This window comes from Carcharodon carcharias, chromosome 10 (genome assembly GCF_017639515.1).
Source record: "Carcharodon carcharias isolate sCarCar2 chromosome 10, sCarCar2.pri, whole genome shotgun sequence".
Lineage (NCBI taxonomy): Eukaryota > Metazoa > Chordata > Chondrichthyes > Lamniformes > Lamnidae > Carcharodon > Carcharodon carcharias.
In genome coordinates this window covers 20710733-20734032 of record NC_054476.1, presented here as the reverse complement: position 1 = coordinate 20734032, position 23300 = coordinate 20710733, and the positions used below count along the sequence as shown (strand labels likewise).

General features: G+C 40.1%; 1 protein-coding gene across 3 annotated transcripts in view; it reads left to right on the top strand.

The window, feature by feature from the left end:
* LOC121283335 (palmitoyltransferase ZDHHC13-like) overlaps window positions 1-23300 on the top strand; it is a 60497-nt gene that overhangs the window by 32532 nt on the left and 4665 nt on the right. The window contains exons 11-17 of one of the 3 annotated variants that reach the window (XM_041197803.1): window positions 4078-4202; window positions 4687-4749; window positions 10775-10868; window positions 12648-12731; window positions 16031-16188; window positions 19698-19792; window positions 21008-23148. In XM_041197803.1, coding sequence (XP_041053737.1) covers window positions 4078-4202; window positions 4687-4749; window positions 10775-10868; window positions 12648-12731; window positions 16031-16188; window positions 19698-19792; window positions 21008-21146 — 758 coding nt within the window. In that variant the 3' untranslated portion in view covers window positions 21147-23148. Of the gene's footprint in view, window positions 1-4077; window positions 4203-4686; window positions 4750-10774; window positions 10869-12647; window positions 12732-16030; window positions 16189-19697; window positions 19793-21007; window positions 23149-23300 lie in introns of those variants that run through there. The other 2 variants (XM_041197804.1, XM_041197805.1) reach the window with 2 other exon arrangements.

Here is a 23300-nt window from a genome sequence, read left to right as displayed (position 1 = left end):
TTTGCAATAAATTGATCACAAAAAACAAGTCTGTATTAAAGGGACATTTGAATTTTATAATTTACTTTCCATGATAATTGAAGATTGAGCATTTCTCATTTCACATACTCAGTGCCTAGCTGCTTATATGGTGTCAGTAGTTGGCATAGAACATTGTGCATAGCTGAGAAGCTTCAGTACAAGTTGACATTTGAACCCCATAAGAGCCATTCACAGTGTTTCCTGATGACAAGAAGCAAGAGGTCACCCCTAACCACTCCCCACCCCTCCCCCCCCCGCTTCCTTCCCCATCCCTCACCTCTCCCCCAACCCCTCCCAGCCCCTTTATGTGGAAACCCAAAATACTGGTTTCATGTCTGCTTTCAACCATTTCCTGAAAATAAGAGCTTCATTAATATTTTTAATTTTATTTTGAATGATTTTCTTTCCCCATGAAAATGCCTTTTGTGAAATTGCTGGTGTTTTACTGTGATGCGAACAGTCAGCAGAGTCATTGAGTCATACAGCACAGAAACAGGCCCTTCGGCCCATCGTGTCCGTTCCAGCCATCAAGCACCTATCCATTCTGGAGTCCGCACTACCCAACCACCCATTGCGGCCTGACCAAGGGGAAAAGGGAATTCTGCAGGGTCCCCACACCTGCCAGCATTCTGATCCCACAAGTTAAGCTGTCTCCTGTATAAAGGACAGATCTACACTGAGCCGTAAACTTGAACATTCCTGTGGTTTGACACTTCCGGTGATCTCGGGGCAATGAGCCAGAGTGTTTGATAATTTACTATTTATGCAATCTCCAGATAGATTTCACTGGATGGCATTTTCATTTCATGAGATTTGATTGGCATTTTAAGCAAAATTGCAAATATAATGAATTGGTAAATATGGACTGGAGCTACAGATATTTATCAAATCCACCTGGTCATTTCAAGGTACAGAATTTGAGTATTACTGAAAAAAAAGACATGCTGTTGGAGCTTTTTTTCTTGCACTCAGCAGGACAGTTCACAAGAATACCAAGAGTAAAGGGAACAACAATTTATACAGCATGAGAAGAGAGTGCTGATTGGTTGGCAAGTGGACTCTGATTGGTAGAGGTATTCCCATGGGGAATATATACTAGCAAACAGTTAACTGCCAAGCTCTGTTTAAAATCAAATCGGACAGGCCAGTTCTGATTGGTCAAGGTTTTGCTGTGGGGAATGAACCAGGGAATGGCTGTCCCCCAAGCTTTTGTTTAGTTGAAAAAGGTGCATGGTATGGACATGCTCCTTTTGTCTGCAAAGGACAGGGCCCTATGTGTGACTATATGTAGCTTCTAGCATATGTAAATGAGCCACACTACAAGCCTGACTGATAATCTTACATTAGTTTTCAATGTAATTCTTAGCAGAATCAGGATTGTTTAGCAAGTATTGTCCAATTGCGGAATCGCATCTAATGTTGGACACTATGTTTTGAGTTTTACAATCACAGGCTGGTTGGGTACAATCTGTGCTTTGCCTGATATGAACAGCTGAAGGGATGTGCTGTATGATACAATCCACCTGGTTCATTCCCCAGATGCAATGATGCCATAGTGTCAGGCCAGACACTTGTTCACATAATGATGGCCAGTTGAGTTTTGATAGTTCGTAGTTCCCACCTCTGCCTCCCTCTTCATTGCGCACGCACACGCGCGCACACACACACACACGGAATTAAGGGGAAAGACTGGTTGGAAATTTTGGTCATATCTAGCACTATCTACATTTGTCTGTTCACCAATTCTGCCTGACCTGCTGAGTGTTTCTAGCATTTCTGCTTTTATTTAATGTAAATGGTATCTATAACTTTTCCATTGTGCTTTAAAAATTAATCTGTTCTCACGTCTTTAACTTGCTGAGAAGTTGGTGAATGGAAAGTCTTTATCGACTTACTTTAAGCCTGAGCTGCCACTCAGGAGGCCTTTATTAGGCTTTTCTTCTCTTGCTGAGCTGCCACATACTAGGTGTAGCACAGCTGGACAGATAGCACAGGTGTAGCTCCTGACCTCATTACAGCCTTGGTTCAAACATGGATGAAACAGCGGAAATCCCAAGGTGAAGAGAGAGTGACTGCCCTTGACATCAAGGTAGCATTTGACCGAGTGTGGCATCAAGAAACCCTAGCAAAACTGGTGTCAGTGGGAATTGGGGAAAACTCTCCGCTGGTTGGATTCATATCTAGCACAAAGGAAGATGGTTGTGGTTGTTGGAGGTCAGTTATCCCACTCCAGGGCATCACTGCAGGAATTCATCAGGGTAATGTCCTCGGCCCAACCATCTTCAGCTTCTTCATCAATGACCTTCTTTCCTACCTAAGGTCAAAAGTGGGGAAGTTCGCTGATTGCACAATGTTCAGCACCATTCGTGACTCCTCAGATACTGAAGCAGTCCATGTCCAAATGCAGCAAGACCTGGACAATACCCAGGCTTGGGCTGATAAATAGCAAGGAACATTCATGCCACACAAGTGCCAGGCAATGACCATCTCCAACAAGAGAGAATCTAACCATTGGCCCTTGACATTCACTGAATCCCCCACTATCAACATCCAAGGGGGTTACCATTGAGCAGAAACTGAACTGGACAAGCCATATAAATACTGTGGCTACAAGAACAGTTCAGAGGCTAGGAATCCTGCACTGGGTAACTCACCTCCTGACTCTCCAAAGCGTGTCGACTATCTACAAGGCACAAGTCAGCAATGTGATGGAATACTCCCCATTTGCCAAGATGAGTACAGCCACCACAACACTCAAAAAGCTTGACACCATCCAGGACAAAGCCCACTTGATTGGCACCACATCCACAAACATTCTCTCCCTCCACCATCGATGCACAGTAGCAGCAGTGTGTACCATCTACAAGGTGCATTGCAGGAATTCACCAAGGCTCCTTAGACAGCACCTTCCAAACCCACGACCGCTACCATCTAGAAGGACAAGGGCAGCAGATAGATGGGAACACCACCACCTGGATGTTCCCTTTCAAGTCACTCTCCATTCAGACTTGGAAATATATCGCCGTCCCTTCACTGTCGCTGGGGCAAAATCACAGAACTCCCTAACAGCACTGTGGGTGCACCTACACCACACAAACTGCAGCAGTTCAAGAAGATAGCTGCTCACCACCATCTTCTCAAAGGCAACTAGGGAATGGCAATAAGTGCTGGCCCAGCCAGTGAAGCTCACCTCCCGTGAATGAATTGGAAAGAAGAAATGCAAGACTGTTGGCTCACTGCTTTGAAGTTTGGAATCAGCTGGCTGTTCAATAGAGTCACTACTTTGCATTAACACTTCTGCATGATAAATTGTACGTTTCTAATACATAACCTTGTTATTGGTTTAAGAGTGGATGTATTGTAGCTTGCTGGTATAAATTTAGAACTCTGATGTCTGATGGAATTCATCACCACAGAAGGCTGTGGAGGCCAGGTATTTTGTGTGTATTTAAGACTGAGATAGATAGGTTCTTGATTGGTAAAGGGATCAAAGTTATGGGGAGAAGGCGGGAGAATGGGGTTGAGAAACTTATCAACCTTGATTGAATGGTGGAGCAGACTCGATGGGCCGAATGGCCTAATTTCTGCTCCAATGTCTTATGGTCTGTGGTTACTGGTCCTAAATGTTGTTTAGTTTGCATAATACACATTCGGACTAATGTTTGAAGTTCAACCTTAATCCTGGCACTGGTCCAGATTTGAATCTTGTATTTGTTTTAAACTTCCATCGGACAAATTTTGCTTTCCTTAATTTTATTTTTCAATTCTCTTTCGTTTGTGGATATTTATACCTGGTTTAGTGTGCTTCAAAACACCTTAATCATCTATCATGTTGCTATTTTTGTCTGGTGTCCTCTTCTTTCCCTGTTGCATTTTCTGCTGTGGGGTTTAAAATTTCTTCTGTGACTTTGCAAAGATTTTTTATCATTGATTCACTAGGATCTCATCTCTTCCGCAACAGGTGTTTTTTTAGTATTTGTGTTGTGGGTTATGTACACCATACAAAACTATATTTGTATATAAAGTATACTGAAACTTCCTTAACCATGAAAGTACATATGCCTGATTCAGGATTTCAGATTCCATTTGCCCTCAGCATTACAGGCTGCATCTATTACTTTTATAAAACCTGGACAGTAGGCCCTGGATACCTCCAGGTTCCAGAGCAAGAGAAAAACAGGGTAAAGGGATTTCAGAATCAACTTTTATGAGACCTTGCTGTCTTCTAACTGGCTCCCGCTTTCTTGTGATTGCATGCTTACACTGCCCCTTTCTCCCTCATCTCTTGCACTTGCTTTGCTTTTTCTCTCTCTCTTCTGCTAACCCTTCCCCAGAACAGATCTTACTTCCAAGCATTGTGGAAATGGCCGAATAACACTTAATTTTGGTTGAAACTAATGAGGGTGCCAAAATGGCAGACGATAGAAAAGATTTTTATTTGCCTAGAGCTTTTCCGCATCCTCAGAATGTCCCAAAGTGCTTCACAGCCAATTAGTTACTTTGGAAGTGCAGTCACCAGCTTGCCATGGAGCATTCTGAACCATTTTGTTACAGAGTGCAAAAAATAATCTAATTCATGGCTCGTGTTCATTTCCTAAAAGCTGTCTGTAAAATTTCTTGAATTTATATGCTTCTTGCATTAATATGCCTAATTTATTTTTCCAGACTGTCGTGGCACTTGCAGAAGCCGATTGCTTGGATCCAAGGGTCTTCTGTACTAGGTGTCTTGTAAGTGAGGATCAAAGATATAGTTAAGCTATTAACAAGTGATCTATTTTTCAATAGAATTATATCTAATACAATTTTGTATTTCTATTGGAAAATAGCTTACAGTTGCAATTATCGTGGACAAATGGTTTAAGATAATTAAATTAATTTCTTACAAATCAAACCTTTTGATAGAATTTCTGCAACTTAATTAGTTACCAATTCAGTAATCTTTTCCTTCTACAAGCTCACTTTCCACTAATTTTCTTCTCCATTACCCCTTTCCATTCTGTCTCCATTGAGTCTTTGCTTAGGGTATGGCATTCAGTACCCTTAACAAATGGCCAATTTTTTTTTTAGTCTAGGTTCAGCTAAATCACTTCATTTTTTTAATACAGCTGCAATTTATATTTGAGAAATTATTTTTAGGCTATATTCTGATAACTTCTGTCATGCTCGATGCCAAAGGCTACTCTTGTATGAGCTTTCTTGCTCTCAACAGACTGGAGTGTGGCTTTGTATACACAATATCTAGTTATGATAGTGTTGCCTTAGAGTTAAATAGAGACCTCTATCACCATGTTAGCTTCCTGGAATTGGCACGAGTGCTCCTTGTTCTCTTAGATATCAGATTACAACAGAACAATCAGTCTACATTACTGGTTGTAACACTATGAACTGTAAGTCAGATTTATTAAACGTGAAAATGAATTGATAGCATAAAGTCACTGCAACCAAGGATGAGAAACTTCTGCTGTTTAGTGGATTCTGACTTTTGGATAATGAAATACCACCCTTTGTCATGTTGTTCTGACCTCCACCTCTGCAGAGGTTTATTTGAAATGTATTGCCCTTTGCAAATGCAACAACAGAAAGGGAACAGACTTGCTATTGATTCTGGCAGAGTGTGTGTGCGCAGTGTGCCTACCCCTGGCCCGCCTGTGCAATATGCCGACATGTGTTGTTGGACATGGTGCTAGAGCACGAGCTGCCGGGTGAGGAGGGATCAATGTGGCATGTGAACATCACAAAGCGTGGATTCTGAGGACGGTTCCAAGATTGAATGTGGCCTGGAGTTTGAGGCAAGCAGGCAAGACTGAGCATGGCTGCGGACTGCAAGGAAATCAGGCGACTGCAGCTGTCTTTGTGAGAGTGCAGTTCACAAGCACCTTGCAAAGTTACAACTGGGCAGATTTTATCTCCCCTTTCCTCCTGCAGATTGTCTCTGCTTTCCAGGTCTGGCCTGTCATGGGCAAACATTTTCGTATCTCTCCCCAATAAGCCCATGTTCCCTGTAGGCAACAACTGGTGAGAACCACCTTTCAGACTCTGATGCACCATTGGCCTGAAAGCCTCTCTCTCAGACCAGTATAAGAGTGTTTAGGGGTGGGAGACAGGTTTGCTGAACTTTTATGTGCCATACTCGTTTTCTTGGTTAGAAAGCATCAGGTAGTAGGCTTTTCCTCTCTTTGTGCCCTATTCTCTGTACTCTCTAAAGCGGCTTAGCTTCATTGACCAGCAAGGAAAGTTGAACATAGCTACATTATTGAAAATTAACATAACAACTGTGTTGACAGAAGATCTAAAGCATTCAATTTGTAATTTTGTTATAGCAAACCTTGCAAAATGAGGCAAAAATATGAATTTTAGAAAGGTAGCTCAAATTAGTTTGGGGACTGTGGCTGCGCTTGTATGTTTGGAGAAATCAGTTACAGTGATTCAAAGTTATAATGTACATAACAGCAATTTGTATTTATAAAGAGGCTTTAACCAGCAAGATGTGCCCAGGTGCTTCATGGAAGCATTATAAAACAAACTGTGACACCCAGCCACAGATGGATTTAGGTCTGATGACCAAAAGCTTGGTCAAAGAATAGATTTTAAAGAGTGCCATAATGGAGGAAGGTGAGGTACAGAGACATAGGGAGGGAATTCCAGAGCTTCGGGCCTAAGCTGTTGAAGATACAGCCACCAGTGGTGGAGTTATTAAAATCAGGAATGCTCAAGAAGCTGAGGAGCACAGATATCTTAGAGGGTTGTGGAGCTGGTGAAGATTATAGAAATGGGGAGGAGCGAAACAATGGAGAGATTTGAAAACCAGGTGAGAATTTTAAATTGGCTTAACCCGGAGCCAATGTGAGTCGCCAAGCACAGGGGTAATAGGTCAGGAGTCGTTGGTGTGATTAAGGATATGGGCATCAGAGTTTTGGATGACCTAAGGTTTAGAGAGCATAGAATGTGGGAGCCCAGCCAGCAGTGCGTTAGAATTGTCCAATGTAGAGGTAACAAAGAGATGGCTAAGGTGTTTCAGCAGCAGATGAGCTGAGGCAGGGTGGAGACAGGCAGTGTTAAAGAAACTGAAATAGGCAATCTTAGTGATGGCACAGATCTGTGGTTGGAAGCTCATCCTGGGATTAGAACAGCATGGTTCAGCCGCAGAGAGGGATAAAATCAGTAGCTTGGGAATGAAGGCATTGACTTTAGTCTTCCCAATATTTTTGGGGGGGAAATTTCTGCCTATTCATTGCTGGATTTCGAACAAGCAGTCTCTGAGTTGAGAGTCAGTTTAGGGGTTGAGAGAGGGTAGAGTTGGGTGTTGTCAATATACTTATGGAAACTGACATGTTTGTAATACATGAAAATTGATGTAAAACCTCATTTAAGCTTGCAGTTTACATGTCTGCCTTGGAACTTGAATATGTTCAACTGTCTAAGCTGAGCTACAAAGGAAATCAAATTCAGCATGTTAAATCGTAACCTGGTGTTTCCTTCTAACTTTGGAAAGTTAGATGCAAAAACACCCCATTGTTGGCACCCATTTTGCCAATGCTAAGATACTTGGGAGTAATTTGACAATCTCATTGAACTTCTCTAAAATTTAAAATAAATGTAAGTCAGGTTAAACAATCGGGGCCTAAGGAAAGCACCAAACTCACACTGAATTTACAAATTAGGAGCAGGAGTAGGCCATTCGGCCCCTCTAGCCTTTTCCACCATTTGATAAGTTCATGGCTGATCTGATTGTGGCCTCAACTCTATATTCCTGTTTATCCCCTATACCCTTTGACTCCCTTGTCAATCAAGACTCTGTCTAACTCAGCCTTAAAAATATTCAATGACCCCTATCTCCACTGCTCTCTGGGAATGAGAGTTTCAAAGTCTAGTGACCCTCTCAGAGAAAAATATTCTCCTCATCTCCATTTTAAATGGGAGACCCATTATTTTTAAACTGTCTCCTGGTTCTAGTCCCTCCCACAAGGGGAACCATTCTCTCAGCATTCACCCTGTAAAATCCCCTCATTATCTTACATGTTTCAGTAAGATTACCTCATTCTTTTAAATTCCTTTGGGTACAGGCCCAAATTGTCCAACCTTTCCTCTTGAGATAACCCCTTCATCCCAGGGAGCAGTCTAGTAAACCTTCTCTGAACCGCTTCTACTGCAATTATATCTTTTAAGTAAGGAGACCAAAACTGTACACAATACTCCAGATATGGTCTCATCAACGCCATGTAAAATTTCAGCAAAACATTCCTACTTTTATATTTTGTTCCCTTTGCAGTAAATGACAACATTCCATTTGCTTTCCTAATCACTTGTACCTGGATACTAAATTTTTGTGATTCATGTACCAGGACACCCAGATCCCATTTTGTAATCTCTCTTCATTTAAATAATTTGCTGCTTTTCTATTCTTCCTGTCAAAGTGGACAGCCCTCAAATTGTGCTCCCTCTGCCAAGTTTTTGTCCCCTCGCTTAATTTGCAGACATCCTATATCCTCGTCACAACTCACTCTCCTATGATTCTTTGTGTCATCAGCAAATTTAGCAATCATATGCTCAGTCCCTACATTGACATAGATTGTAAATAGTTGAGGCCCAGCGTTGATCCCTGTGGCACACCACTAGTTACAGCTTGTCAACCTAAAAATTACCCATATATCCCTATTCTCTGCATCCTGATAGCTAAGCAATCCTCTATTTACGCTAATATGTTACCCCTACATCATGAGCTCTTAGTTTGTGTCGTAACCTTTGATGTGGCATCTTATCAAATGCCTTTTTAAAATCCTAGCACACCACATCTACAGGTTCCCCTTTATCCACATTGCTTGTTACTTCCTCAAAGGACTCGAATAAATTAATCAAACATGATTTCCCTTTCTCAAAACCATGTTGATTCATTAATTATGAAAATTAATTTCAATTCCTTTAACCATTGTTTGTGCAAAGGTGAGCGGATCGAAATAGCTCTCATGTACTGGTGTTAATATTTACTTAATCCTGTATCACACATATTGGGCAGAATTTTCCCCCTGTTGGGGGGAAAGTTCAGGAGCGGGCATGTGCGCGCCGCCATTTTATGTGGGTGGGCCAATTAAGGCCCACCCAATGTGCGTCCGCCAGGAAGCGCTAAGTGCTCCCTGTGCGGGCGGGGGCTATTCCCTCAGCCGAGAGTGCGCTCTTTTGCGCATGTCGGTGGAAGAGCGCACTCATCTCCCTGAGGCTAAGTGCTGCCTCAGGGAGATCGGCGCCAAATTTAAAAATGGTAAATATAGAGAAATAAAATTTCCCTGACATGTCCCCTCATATGACATTGTCACATGAGTTGGGACATGTCCATCACTTTTAATTAAAATTTTATTAAATTTTTAAAAACCTTCATCCCACCCATGGATGAGGTTTCATGTTTTATCTGAAGCCCGCCAGGTCTCCCAGCCTGCCTGCTAACCTTAAGGTTGGACGGGCAGGTCCATTAACTAGTTGAATTAGTTTTTAAATGGCTTCAATTGACTGCTGACAAGTCGGCAAGCACACAGCTGATTTGGCAGCGCCCCTGCCGACCTAAAAACTGAAATGACGCGGGGTGACATCGGGAGTTCCGCCCGATATCATCCCACATCATTTTACGCGTCGGCAAGCGGGCCCCACCCCCAGCTTGCCGACCTCAGTATCCTGGCCGCTATGGTATTAAACATTGAAATCTTGAAATGCTGAGGTCACCAGTGACTTTAGACAAATGCATTGGTCCACTGTCTTGACAGCAATAGAAGGTAAACAAAGGGAAGACTAATGCTTCTATCCACTAGAACTCAAAAGGTTAACTCATTTGAAGTGGCCTAGAAGTATTTGCATTTACCACAGATCATAAAAATTCTATAATTACAGGATTCCTTGTGACAAATTTTCAGACCATTTTGTCTTTGGCCACTCTCATCCTTGTTGTAACCTATTTCACATAGTGACAGGATTTCTAACTTGCATTTCCTTGAACGTACAAAAATGCAAAACAAGCAACATTGTTTAGCAAGCAACACTGCACGAACTCGATATTAGCATTTTCAACAAAACTTGCCTGTGGGACATCATCTACCTTCTCTGTGCCACACTCACCTAGGCTCTAGTACAGTGGCACAGGAAGAAATGATGACTTGGGAAGTGCTATGCTGTTTATCCTTCAGAATCGGCTACTACCTTCTAAACTATCCATCAAGTGAACTTGAAAGAGTAAATCTGTCTCCTTCCTAAGAAACCTGTTGTAGTCAGCTAAAGCCTCAGTGTGTTTCATCAGCTAAATTCAGTGTGCTGATAATGTAGATGGTTATCAGCAAGTACTTCTGGTGAGAACAACAGCTAATGATTTTGCCTTTGAAAAAAATGTAATATTGCTCAGACCAACTAGTATTCCATGTGTAACTTTATCATCTATAAACAATTTTCCTTGCGATGAAATTGTCAGCTGCAACTCTTGTACCTTCTATCTCATCCACAGAGAACCTAACCCTACAGTAAACAACATACAAAATGATCACGTACATCTCAGAAATATTGGTAGAATTGATGCATCTTTGTTAGTAACCCAACATTACCCAATTGCAACTGCAATAACTTTCCAGTTTCTGATTCTTAAAGTTGTATATGCGATTATATTACTTTGCTGTCAATGTGATCTATTACCTCTTTTTCCCTGGAAACCTTTTTCAGCTAGCTATCAGAAGATCTGAAAATAGATTGGTTGTACTAAGAAATGCTTGTTGATTTTCAGATCCGCAAGCCCCTTCGATCCAAACACTGTGTTGTTTGTGACCTTTGTGTAGCCAAGTATGATCACCACTGCCTGTGGATTGCAAGTTGCATTGGTGAGTCTTTGTTTTGCAGAAGATATTCAAGGTGACTCTTGTGCACAAACCAATTAGGCTTCTAAATCAGAATCAATTCTGGAAATAGTTTAAATTAAAACTATTCCATCAGCCTTCAGAAAGAGGCCATTGATGAGGTGATGCAATTTTCACTCGATGACTGAGTAAATTTAACTACACTAATCTTTCCTATTAACTGTAAGCCACAGTGTTTTACATAAAACTGTCTTGTTTGAACCTTATTAATGATATTGAGGCCAATCAATTTGTTCTTGATTTTCTACTTGATTTTGTTCTTTCTACATGAGAGCTACATAACAGTCTTCACTAATCTGCTGTCACTCCTCATAACTTTACTCAGTTATAATTTCTGTTTTATAATTCATTGTTGCTTATATATAATCTAGAATGCTCATTAGGCAAGCAATTTCTGTCACTAATGATCTTCATTCATCATCTAGCCAAAGGCACCAAGTTTCGTCATCAGTAATGCAAGAATTTCAGAGTTTCATATAATCTCATTTATAAAATATCCAATATGGATATTGAGGTTATTAATTCTTTTTATTTTCATTCCGCAATTCTATTTCACACACTCATTACAAGATCTGCATCCAGCAGGGTCGGATAGTCTGCAGTATAGAAAGCTTTGTATGACACATGTGCTGGCTGCTGCTTTGTTCACCAGCACAAATCTAAGAAGGAATCCACCCCAACCAGCTTTTTCTTGCTGTTTCCTACACAACACATTGAGCGGTGCCTGTTGAATAGGTGGATATCCATATACCGAATCAGGCAGCAGAAGACATTCTGTGAATCACAACTGTTTTATTGTTAAACTATAGTTCAGTACAAATACCAGTTTCCATTCTTCCCTTCTGGATTCTCTTCCTGTCCAGAAGCAAACTTAACTACCGGGGAAAAGCCCAGCTCTTAAGTACAGAATTCAGTGAGCATCACATCACTCTGAAGCTTGTCGTGGCTTGCCCTTAAAGGGAATTGCATTTCTAACATTGTCAGAATCTTGGAGGTGTAGTTCTGTCACTTGGGTTTAGTGTGATTTAATTTATTTCTAAAATTTACATAAATCATCAAAATGCATAACTTAAACTTATGCATTTTTTTTTACAGGATTTATGATTAAAACAGGTTATGTTTTAACCAGAAATGAGTCTTCCATCTTTTAAGTTTCATGACGTAATGACTATCAGATGCACTTTCTTGTCTTGCTTGGCTCAGGATTCGAGATGGCCATGAAATGATAGTTATGCTCCTCACAGAGTAGGACTGTACCCGTTGACTCATCTTGCATGGCCAAGTACTGTTCTATCCAGCTACCTAGCTAAGATCTAGCAAAATTCTTCCAGTAAGATTGACCGGGTTTGAATATTACTGAAAAGTATTCTTGAGCTTGCAATCCTTGCAGTTGAGACCCAATGCCCTTTTTCTCAAATAGAGAGGTTTTATTTTCCTTAAAGTACTGAATTAAAGTGGAAGTTTTGCTATCTGCTTATAAAAATGAAGCAGTTTCCTTCAACTCCAGCACCAATACTTTCACCATTGAGGTTTTGCCATTCTGGAGCAGATGTTTTGTATCTTTTGATACTTGTAAGTAAATTTCTGTGTACAATGTTAACGGTTGTAGAAAGGAAAGAGAATAGTGCTGTAATTATCTCTAAGAAATATCTACCCAAGGTCTCAAGGGGATAGTAATCTTCTCAGAATTAATATCAAAATCACACATCTTTACTTCTTTCATCATATATCTTTTTTAAACAGGTGCATGGAATCAACGGTATTTTGTTAGCTTCCTGTTTTTCCTGTTTACAGTAGCTGTCTGGATGGTTTATGGAACTATTATGCGTAAGTGACTTTTTTCAACGGTCCTTTTTGCCATTTAACAGGATGTCTGCTAAATTAAAACATTGAATTAGATTTTCATGCAATGTGACTATATGCCAATTGTCATATACAGAAGAACACAAGAAATAGGAACAGGAGTAGACCATATGGCCCATTTAGCCTGCTCCACCATTCAATATGGCCATGGTTGACCTTGGGCTTCAGCTCCACTTTCCCGCCACTTTTCTCAAGTTACTCAATATTAGTTTCCCGTTTTAAGTTGTGCCAGATTAGTTTTGTTCTCCTCATATTAGCAAATGAAACCATTGCAGTGACACTCAACATTTATCACAGTCAGGTGACCCTATTCTATCTGTGTTATGCCTCAGCCCCACTTCCAAAGAGCACACTTCCATTCCTCCACCAACCTTCTCATGTCCTATCTCACTGCCATCAGCTCTCTAATCCTAGTAGGTAAGGGGTTTAGTTTGATGTTGGTTCCTCGATGCATAAATAAGATGGTTTATAAAATCAAAGAGGTTACGTATTTCTAAGACTTTTCCACCAGAGCTTTCTTAACCTTTCTTTAATATGTTTATAGTTAATATTTTCTCATTTATTTTTTCTCACCACTTCAAGAAAAAGGCGCCTACTTAATATTGTGAAATCATTGTACAGTTTCACAGCAGTTGTTTAATGATTTCTTGTAAATAGACAGTTGGCAATTTGATTTAATTTGACTTCAAATTTTATTCATTTATCAGTTGATTTATTTAAAATCCAATATTTGGAAATAATTAAATGCAGTTGATCTAATCAGTGGATTTAGATCACGACAATGTATCTGAGAGTATGAGTGTAACATAAATAGGAGCAGGAATGGACTATACCACTCTTCAAACCTGTTCTGCCATTCAGTATGATCATGGCTGAAGTTCTACATCAACTACATTTTCCAAACTATCCTCATAGCTCTTGATTTTGCTTTTTTTTATTCTGTCTTGGGATTGAGTGTCACTGGCTGGGCCAGCATTTGTTGCCTATCCCTAATTGCCCTTGAGAAGGTGATGGTAAGCTGCTGCCTTGAACCAGTACATTCCATGTGGTGTAGGTACACCCACAGTGCAGTTAGGGAGGGATTTCCAAGATTTTGACCCAGAAACAGGGAAAGGATGTTGACATAGTTCTAAATCAGTATGTGGTGTGACTTGGAGAAGAACTTGCTGGTGTTATTCCTATGCTTCTGCTGCCCTTATTCTAGTTGGTAGAGGTCACCAGTTTGGAAGGTGTTATCGAAGGAGACTTTCGGGTATCTGCAGTGCATCTTATAGATGGTGCACACTGCTGCCATGTACGCTGGTGGTGGAGGGAGTGAATCCTTATGATGGGCATTGTAGAGTGTTCCACCACACTCGTCACTTGTGCCTTGTAGATAATGGAGCCTGGCGGTGGGTAACCCACCGCAGAATTTCCAACCTCTGACTTGCTGTTGTAACCACAGTATTTACATGGATGATCAATCAAATTTCTGATCAATGGTAACCCCCAGGATATTGTTGGTGGGGGAACTCGGTGATGGTAATGCCTTAGAATTTCAAGGGGAGATGGTTAGATTATTTTTTGATGGAGATGGTAATAACCTGGCACTTGTGTGGCACAAATATTATTTGCTACATATCAGCCTGAATGTTGTCCAGGTCTTGCTACATGCGGGCATGGACTGACTGCTTCTGTATGAGGAGTTGCAAATGGCACTGGACGCTGTGCAGCCATCAGTGAAAATCACCATTCCTGACTTGATGACGGATGGGAGGTCATTGGTGAAAGCAGCTGAAGATGCTTGGGCCTAGGCTACCCTGAGGAACTCCTGCAGCGATGTCCTGGGACTCAAATTATTGACCTCCAACAACCACAACCATCTTCCATTGTGCTAGATATGACTCCAGTCAGCGGAGGGTTTCCCCCTGCTCCCCAATGACTTCAGTTTTGCTAGGGCTTCTTGATGCCACACTCTGTCAAATGCTCTCTTGATGTTAAGGGAAGTCACTCCTCACCTCGTCTCTGAAATTCAGCTCTTTTGTCCATGTTTGGACCAAGACTGTAATGAGGTCTGGAGGTAAGTGGCACTGGTAGAACCCAAACTAAACGTTGGTGAGCAGGTTTTTGCTGAGTAAATGCTGCTTGATAGCACTGTCAATTACACCTTCCATTACTTTGCTGATGATTGAGAGTAGACTGATGGGGCGGTCATTGGCTGGATTGCATTTGTCTTGCTTTTCGTTGCCAGGTGAATGCCTCTATGGTAGCTGTGCTGGAGCAGCTTGGCTAAGAGCACAGACAGTCCTGGAGCAGAAGCCTTCAGTACTACAGCCAGTATATTGTCAGAATCCATAGCCTTTGCTGTATCCAGTGTCTCAGCCATTTCTTGGTATCATGTGGAGTGAGTCAATTTGGCTGAAGATTGGCATCGATGATGCTGGGATTTCAAGAGGAGGCTGAGATGGAACATCTACTTGGCACTTCTGGCTGAAGATGGTTGCAAATAATTTGCCATGTCTTTTGTACTAATGTGCTGGGCTCTCCCTTCATTGAGGATAGGGTTGATTTTGGAGCCACTTCCTCCACTTAGTAGCTTTATTGTCCAGCACCATTCTTGATTGGATGTGGCAGGACTGCAGAGCTTTCATCTGATCCATTGGTTGTCCAAGAACCCATCGACCTCGTTCTTGAACGTACTCAACAACTGAATGCCCACAGCCCACTAGGATAGAGAATTACAAAGATTCATAACGCTTTGAATGAATAAATTCCTCTTTATCATAATCCTGAATCGCTGACCCCCAAGTTCTAGCTTCTTCAGCGAGGCGAAATGGCCCCTCAGCAAAACCTTTGGTTTAGTGGTAGCATGCTCACCTGAGTCAGCCTCAGTAATGTACAACATTGGCTTAAAGACAACTCTCCTGACAGTGAATAACAAACACCTGTTTCATATCAGCGTGGTTGTCATAATAATGTGCTACAATATATGGTTTGAAGTTTTATGCAGTAGCTTTATCTAGATTTTGCCTGGAGCAATTGAGAACACTGAATGTTCATGCAGTATCTGAGCTTAATGAGATCTTAATTACTAGCCCTCGTAGAAAATAAAAAATCCTTAAGAAAGGATTTACAGTTAAATTCTGAAATAGACCCAATACAATGTAGATTAAATCTCGCCAGCAAGTAATTAAAATTTGATTATTGTGAAAAGGCTTAAGTATACAGAATACTTGTCTTGTAAGCATTCCAGGAAATAATCATATATTGTTTTACTCCTGTAGACTGGTCCTTGCATTGTGTAACTAGTTATGAGAAGGATGGACTATGGATATTCCTGACCCAAATAATTTCATGTTCTCCATGGATAGTTTGGATTTTTCTACTTGTGGTGTTCCATTCTTCATGGGTGACATTCCTCTTACTAAACCAGCTCTATCAGGTAAGATAGTAGCACTGTATCAGAACTGGATGTGAAATTAAATTTGTGCAGCAAGCAGGTGCAATCATGTTGCAGAAAGCACAATGATTAATACTGAAATGCTTGTTTAAAAAAAAAGGGAAATGTTGCCAGAGCTAACCCTTCCCCAAATACATTAGATGAAAATTCTTGATATGCGTTAATATACATTTCATATATTTATGAAAGTATTCCATTGCAACCTTTTTTCATTTTAAGAACTGTTGCACTAAATTGAATGAATTGCTATCCTCCACTTCCCAAGTAAGTATGTGATATGATTAATATTTTTAAATAGCAGTGATTTAACCTTTTGTGCTTCATTAGGATATGAAATCAGGTTTGGTAAATAATTTGTTCACATGATTGGTGACTAATTGATGCCTGCAGGTTGTAGGGTATTTTAGCATCATTAAATATTCAAGGATGGTCAAGTCTAAATGGCCCAAAGTGTTTGGCAAAATATTAAGTCTTACTGGGAAAAATTTGGCAGTTGCCTATACCTTCAGGTTATGTTTATTACTGAGGACACACTGTGACTATCACATTTATTTAAATTGCACTGTTCAATGCCTTTCACATACTGGTACAGGATTTCTTGTGAAGATAAATATCCAACAATTATTTGTTTATTGGGAGGCAGTTATGTTCTTTAAGGTCAGTGCACTTCAGAGTCCGTTACTGTTGGTTTTCATTTTCCCTATTCATCTCTATGCTTCAGTCATTAGCCAAATACATTGTTCGTTGGGGTGAAAACAAAAATATCAATTTATTTGTCTGGATCGCAAGTTATTGGCCTTCAGGTGCTTTTTCTAACCCTATTGTTGATCTTTGCTTTCTGTTTATCAACTTGGAAAATCAATAGTAGAATATCAGCCACACCCACCTGGAGGGGGCAGGGATTTTCTTATTAAGAAAGGTTGGACTGGCTGGGCCTGTATCCATTGAGGAATTAGAGGTGATCTTGTTAAAACAAAGAGATCTCCCATTTAGGATGGAGAAGGGAAGAATTTTTTTTCTTAGAGTTGTGGATCTTTGGAGCACTCTTCCCTAGAAAGTGGTGGAGGCAAGGTCATTAAATATTTTTAAGGCAGAGATGGATAGATTCTTGACTAACAAGGGAGTCAAAGGTTATCTGGGGTAGACAGAATGTGCAGTTGAGACCACGACCAGATCAATCATGATCTTGTTGAATGGCAGAGCAGGCTCAAGGGGCTGAATGGTCTATTTCTGCTCCTAATTCATATGTTTATATGTTTTATTCATGAACACAGTGCATTGTTCCTGGAGCTAAAAACACAAGTATGAACTTGCATATGACATTTTCATAACCATTGATAAATTAATGTTGCTAAATTATCAGTCTGGTTATTCAACATCCAGTACTCGAGCAGAAATTTCCTCCAGTTCAGTATTGGGAAGACTGAAACCATGGCTTACCGACCCTGTTCCTCTCTGTGACAACAGTCTTAGGTCAAGCCACTCTGTTTGCAACCTGCATTGGCAACAACTTGATTTTAAAATTCTTATCTTTGTTTTCAAATCCCTCCATGGCCTCAGCCCTCCCGATCTTTGTAATCTCCTTTGGCACAGCAGCCTTCCGAGATATCTGCGCTCCTCTAATTCTCTACCTCATTTTCTTCCTTTAGGACAAAAGTTTTGGTCATCTGGCCTAATATCTCAAGTGTCATACTTTGTTTTATAATGCTCCTGTGAAGCACCTTGGGACCTGTCGTTATGTTAAAGGTGCTCTCTAAGTATAAGATATTATCCACGGATATTTTAAACCCCTTTTATGGAGGTATCCTTTATTTGGAAATTTGAAGCCATCAAAACAGAAATTGTAGCCAATTGTATGAATTAAAATCTAAATCTTGACTAGTCCAAGGTGTCCAAATTTCTGTATTTATATAGTCGGTATTCCGAACATATATTTTGTTTCCTGAATTTCTAATGCTAATTTGGTTGTGTTCACAAGAACACAACACAGAAGCATGAGTAGACCATAAGGCCTGTCAAGCCTGGTCTGCCGGTTAAAAACAATCGTGATTGTTCTTGGGTTTCAACTCTACTTTCCTGCTTGCTCCCCATCCCCCTTGGTTCCCTGAGAGACTGAAACATTGTCTATTTCCACCTTAAATATAGTCAACAATGGCACATCCACAACTCGGGTAGAGAATTCATCTGTTAATGTATTGAAAAGGAAACCTGAAATACAAAGAATAAATGTATTGAAAAGGAAACCTGAAATACAAAGAATATTTTCACCCTAATTAAATTGACCTTCAATACCTAGTTTGTTGAAACTGTTTTCTAGTCTTTTAAGGAGAAAGTTGGGAGGCGGTGGCATAGTTGTATTGTCACTGGTTTAGTAACCCAGAGACCCAGGTTAATGCTCTGGGAACTCGGGTTCGAATCCCACCATGGCAGATGGTGGAATATGAACTCCATGATCATTAAACCATTGTCAAAAGACGTAAAAGCCCATCCGGTTCACTAATGCCCCTTAGGGAAGGAAATCTGCTGTCCTTATCAGCAATAAATGCTGGCCTAGCCAGCAACATCCATTTCCTGTGAATTAATAAAAAAACCCTCCCTCCCATTGAATGTGACCTGTATGTCTTAGCATTCAATTACTGAGAACGTTCCATCAACTTGTGTGCTGATAAACAGAAAATATATAAAGCTGCACGTGAAATTTGAGAGCATCTGCCCCTTGTGCAATGTGCAAAGTCCACATTACTATTGTAGAACTAATTCACTGAAGTGGTGTCAAAAAAACAATTCTTCTCTCTCTCTTTAGTTCCACTGTGACCTGTGTGCCAGCTCTGTGCTGTGCATGGACCAAGGGACCAGGACTACTGGAATCTGCCAATGCTCTCTTGATCCCGGTCTTTCAGGTGCCGGCAAAGTGTTTGTTCTTTGCTTGGCGGCTCCCCTGTGTAGAGTGTTTGGGATTTGATCCCATGTAACACCATTCGATTTTATTTTATAACATCAAAAACTGCATAAGACAGATTCCAAAACAAAGTTCCGTAACTGATAAAACAAACAGGTATTCCCTGAAATATGAAAGCTTGAAAATCGTTCATTGATTACTGATAAAGCCAAAATTTAAACGCAGCCAACAGTCACCATGGTCTCGCTGTTTTTTAATTGGGGGTCTCACTTGGAACTTGCCCGCGCCATCCTCCGTTTGCGCTTTAATCTGTGCATCAGTTTCTTCCTCCACTTGTCTCTCAAGGTCTGGAAACTAAGCAGCTCCCACTCATTGGTTGCATGGTGCACCATCATTGCATGGCTGTGCACACAAAAGGCATGTAATTCAATTGAAAATTCCAATTATCAGGTGCTGTTCTGCAAGCCTATTGTGTTCCAATTATTTATTTAAATGGATCAATTATCATTCTGATTAAACATGCTTTTAAAAAGCCTGGGCTAAATGCAAAATTGTTTGAGAAAGTTTAAAAAAATGTATTCTTCTCATCTAGATTTTCTACTTGGGTCTGACAACCAGTGAAAGGATCAGTTTGATCAAACATGCACGTACTGGTCGTTCTCTTGGACTTCAGCAAAACCCGTTTAAGTAAGTATTTTGCAGCAGATGTTGTAAGAACTGTAGCTGGAATAAATCCACTCCAGGCCTTTCCAGCCTTGCAGTACATTGCAGCAGCTTAAGTCAGGATGCCCTGTGCTCCCATCAGGGGTAGGGAACGGCAACTGCTGCCTGAGTTAATTAGGAAGTTTTAAGGCTGTAGTCTGTTAACTAAAAAAAGCATTTGCATTTATAAATCACCTTGCCAATTCTCACGTATATCCCAAAGAGTTTTAGAGGACACCGACATGATACCCTGCTGTTATCTGAACAGTGTCACGGTATATAACATCCAACTGAGCCTTTGGAAAAGGCAAATTGGTTTTCTGTTTATCTTCTCATGCAAAAAATAATACCTCTAGCAATTGCACGTACCCTCAGTGAAGTATCCCCTCAATAATGTGCTGAAGTCCTAGAATGGAGCTTTAACCTGCTTTTGGTTGGAAGTATGAGTGGCACTAATTGAGCCAAACTGATGAGTTCATTATAACAGTTCTCCTATGTCTGCCAACTTGGCCCTCTACCATTTCTGGCCAGCTAATGCTGACTGGATGACTTCTGGTGAATAGCTGTCCACTCTCTCCTGAATGCTCCTGCAGGATGAGTCTCTGGTTGTCTGGGACTCCCTCCTGTTTTTGTGTGTTGTAGTTTGTGCTTTACTGCCTCTAACTCATCTCCTCAGTTCCAAATTTATAGTTCAAATGCTTAAGCTTATGCTCTATAATCTTAAAAGAAAGATGCTGTTCTGTTTAGCTAAGACCATTTAGTAATGTGGCTCAGAAAATTGATAGAGCTGCCATGCAATCTGCCAAAATTGCCCTTGAAGCGACAGAATTCTTGGGATCCTGAGCATAGATTGAATGATTCGTCATTTTTATATACCTGGTCAGCTATTTTTTTTAATCGTACAATAAAGACAAAGGCTAAAAAAGCAGATGGCAATAGCAGTATTGTGTATCAGGGTATAGATTTTTTTGTATATGGCAAAGTAATCACTGTCAGTGCAGCACTGTGTCTGCTGAAAATGTTATCATGAAACATAAAAGCATTTCATGAACAAGCTAGTTGCCTGGTAGCTCCAGTACCACCTCAGTTTGATCAGTGGTGCCATGGGAGTTGGGGAGGACATGAACATTTGAATGATATCATAGTTCATGCAAGAAATAAAACTGTGCTGGATGCTTAAATGTTGCTCATTGATTGCAGTCATGGCTGCTGCCAGAATCTGGTGGACTTCTTCCAGTGCCGCTGCTTTGGTCTGTTTAAGCCGAATCAAATTGACTGGACTCGACAGTACAGCATGGGTTTTGAGCAGCCAAGAGCAAACGAATTTCAGTTTGTATGAGAAATGTGAAAATTGCAATTTTAATATTGAATTGATATGTATAAAGTTTTTGTTTTGTGGTGGACAATAAAAACAGAGAACTGTATTTCCTATTGTAGATTTTCTGGAGCATCTCAGGTGTTACGTGATTTCAGTACCTTGAATTGTGATATTTTTAAATATTTAAGTCATGTACTTGACCTCATTGCTGAGCTGAATGGGATATGTTTGATGGTAAAGACATTGTTATTTCATGAATGTTTCAATTTGACCATTGTTTAAAATAAAATTGATACTTTAAATTATTATAAAATTATATACTTTTTTTAAACTGTTCATTTTACAATGTTTGTAGTTTCTCGCTAGGGACAAAACGGCTGCTTTAATTCCAAAGCTTGTTCAGCTTTATCTGTGATTTGGGTTACCAGCTCAGGTTGGACATATTTCTTGAGGTTTCATCTCACAACCTGTAGTCAACCTTCATCCTGTCCAGTCAAGCCACCTTTTACCCCATTTTGGATTTTATATTTTAGACCAAGCTAATGTGTTCGAAGACATTGAAAAACCGCTCCTTTTAATGTCCCTGTTATTTTTCTCCCGATTTGCTCACAGCAGTGTCCAGCTGATAAGTCTTCAATTTCTAGATTCTCCAGGGAAATCCTGGAGTGTTGGTTAAATACTCTAAATGAGTCCATTTGAGTTGATTTATATCTGTTGGTCCCTGTCATCATTTAACTTGTTTAACAAAGGCATGTTTTTAACTGTAATTGCCCATACTTCTGTAACCTGTTATTCTACTTCATGACAACTAGCACCCTTAAATTTGCTTGAGAACCTACTCTGCTCCTTCTGTCATATGTTCAAGCATAGAATGAGTTAAGTGTCAGATTGACTCTGATAACCTAAGTATTTGGGTTACTAGTTGTAAAGTTGATTTATTTTAATAAACAAAGGAAATAACCTTTACAGGAGAGATACAAAATATAGCATGTTATTTGAAATTAATACATTTGGTCATTACGATCTTATGAACCATTTGGGATTTTTTTCTTTTTGCTAGTAAACTATGCATTAGAGCAACTTTTTATTTGAAAAAAGTCATACAGATCTGGAACTACAGGTAAAGTAAGAGATCTGGAACCACAGGCAAAGTAAGAAATCAACAACAACTTCCATTTATATAGTAAATATATATATTGCACACACAACTTCCCAAGGCACTTCACGAGAGCGTTATCAGGCAAAATTTGACACTGAGCCACATGAGATTTTAGGGTAGGTTTTAATCAGGTGAGAAAGGCTGAGAGATTTAGGGTACGAATTCCAGATCTTTGAGCCCAGTCAGCTGAAAGCACAGCTACCAGTGATGGAGCAATAACAATTGGGGATGCACAAGAGGCCAGAGGGTTGTAGGGCTGGATGGGGTTAGAGATTTTGCAAGATGTCAGACTTATTTTGCATAATTGAAAACATATTAAAGCAAATGTCTGGAATAGAATCCATCCTAAAACTGAGCACCTCACTTTAAATTATAGGTAAATATCTGTTGGCTATGCAAAAGCTGAGTCTAATTGGTGTAATCAGGCATGACTCATATTTCTTAATTTAAATGTAATTGCTATCTGCAAAGACTTAATAGTGTCTGGACCAACTGCTGTGCGAATGACTGCACTTCAAAGATGCAGATTCTGTACTCAAATTATTTTATATTTACTTGAAATCATCTACATGGCTGTGACAGCATTGCACTTATGAGATGTTATAAAACTGACCATGAACTTTCAAGCATTTAAAGCACTGTAAAGTAAAGCTTTAAGAATGATTTTCTGTCAATTTATAATGAATAAAATAATCTAGAACTAGATTGATGTAGGCAATTTTAGAATGTTTCATAATTTGTGTATAAAAATTTTAAAATGCAATAAATGTAATCTTAATGGTTAATTTGTTTTTTGATTTTTACAAACTGTAGCTGTGTAGTGGTGGTAATGTTTTAAAACAAAAATAAATGCTAATAAATGCTGTTGTGATAGTGGGTGTCAACTGAGAGTTCAAATCTGTGTTGATTGCCATCTACAACTGAGCTACCTTTACAGTGTTTCACTACTCTAAGCACAATCGTCTAAATGATATGGGCCATTCATGCAACACACAATTTTGCCTTTTGGCTGGTTG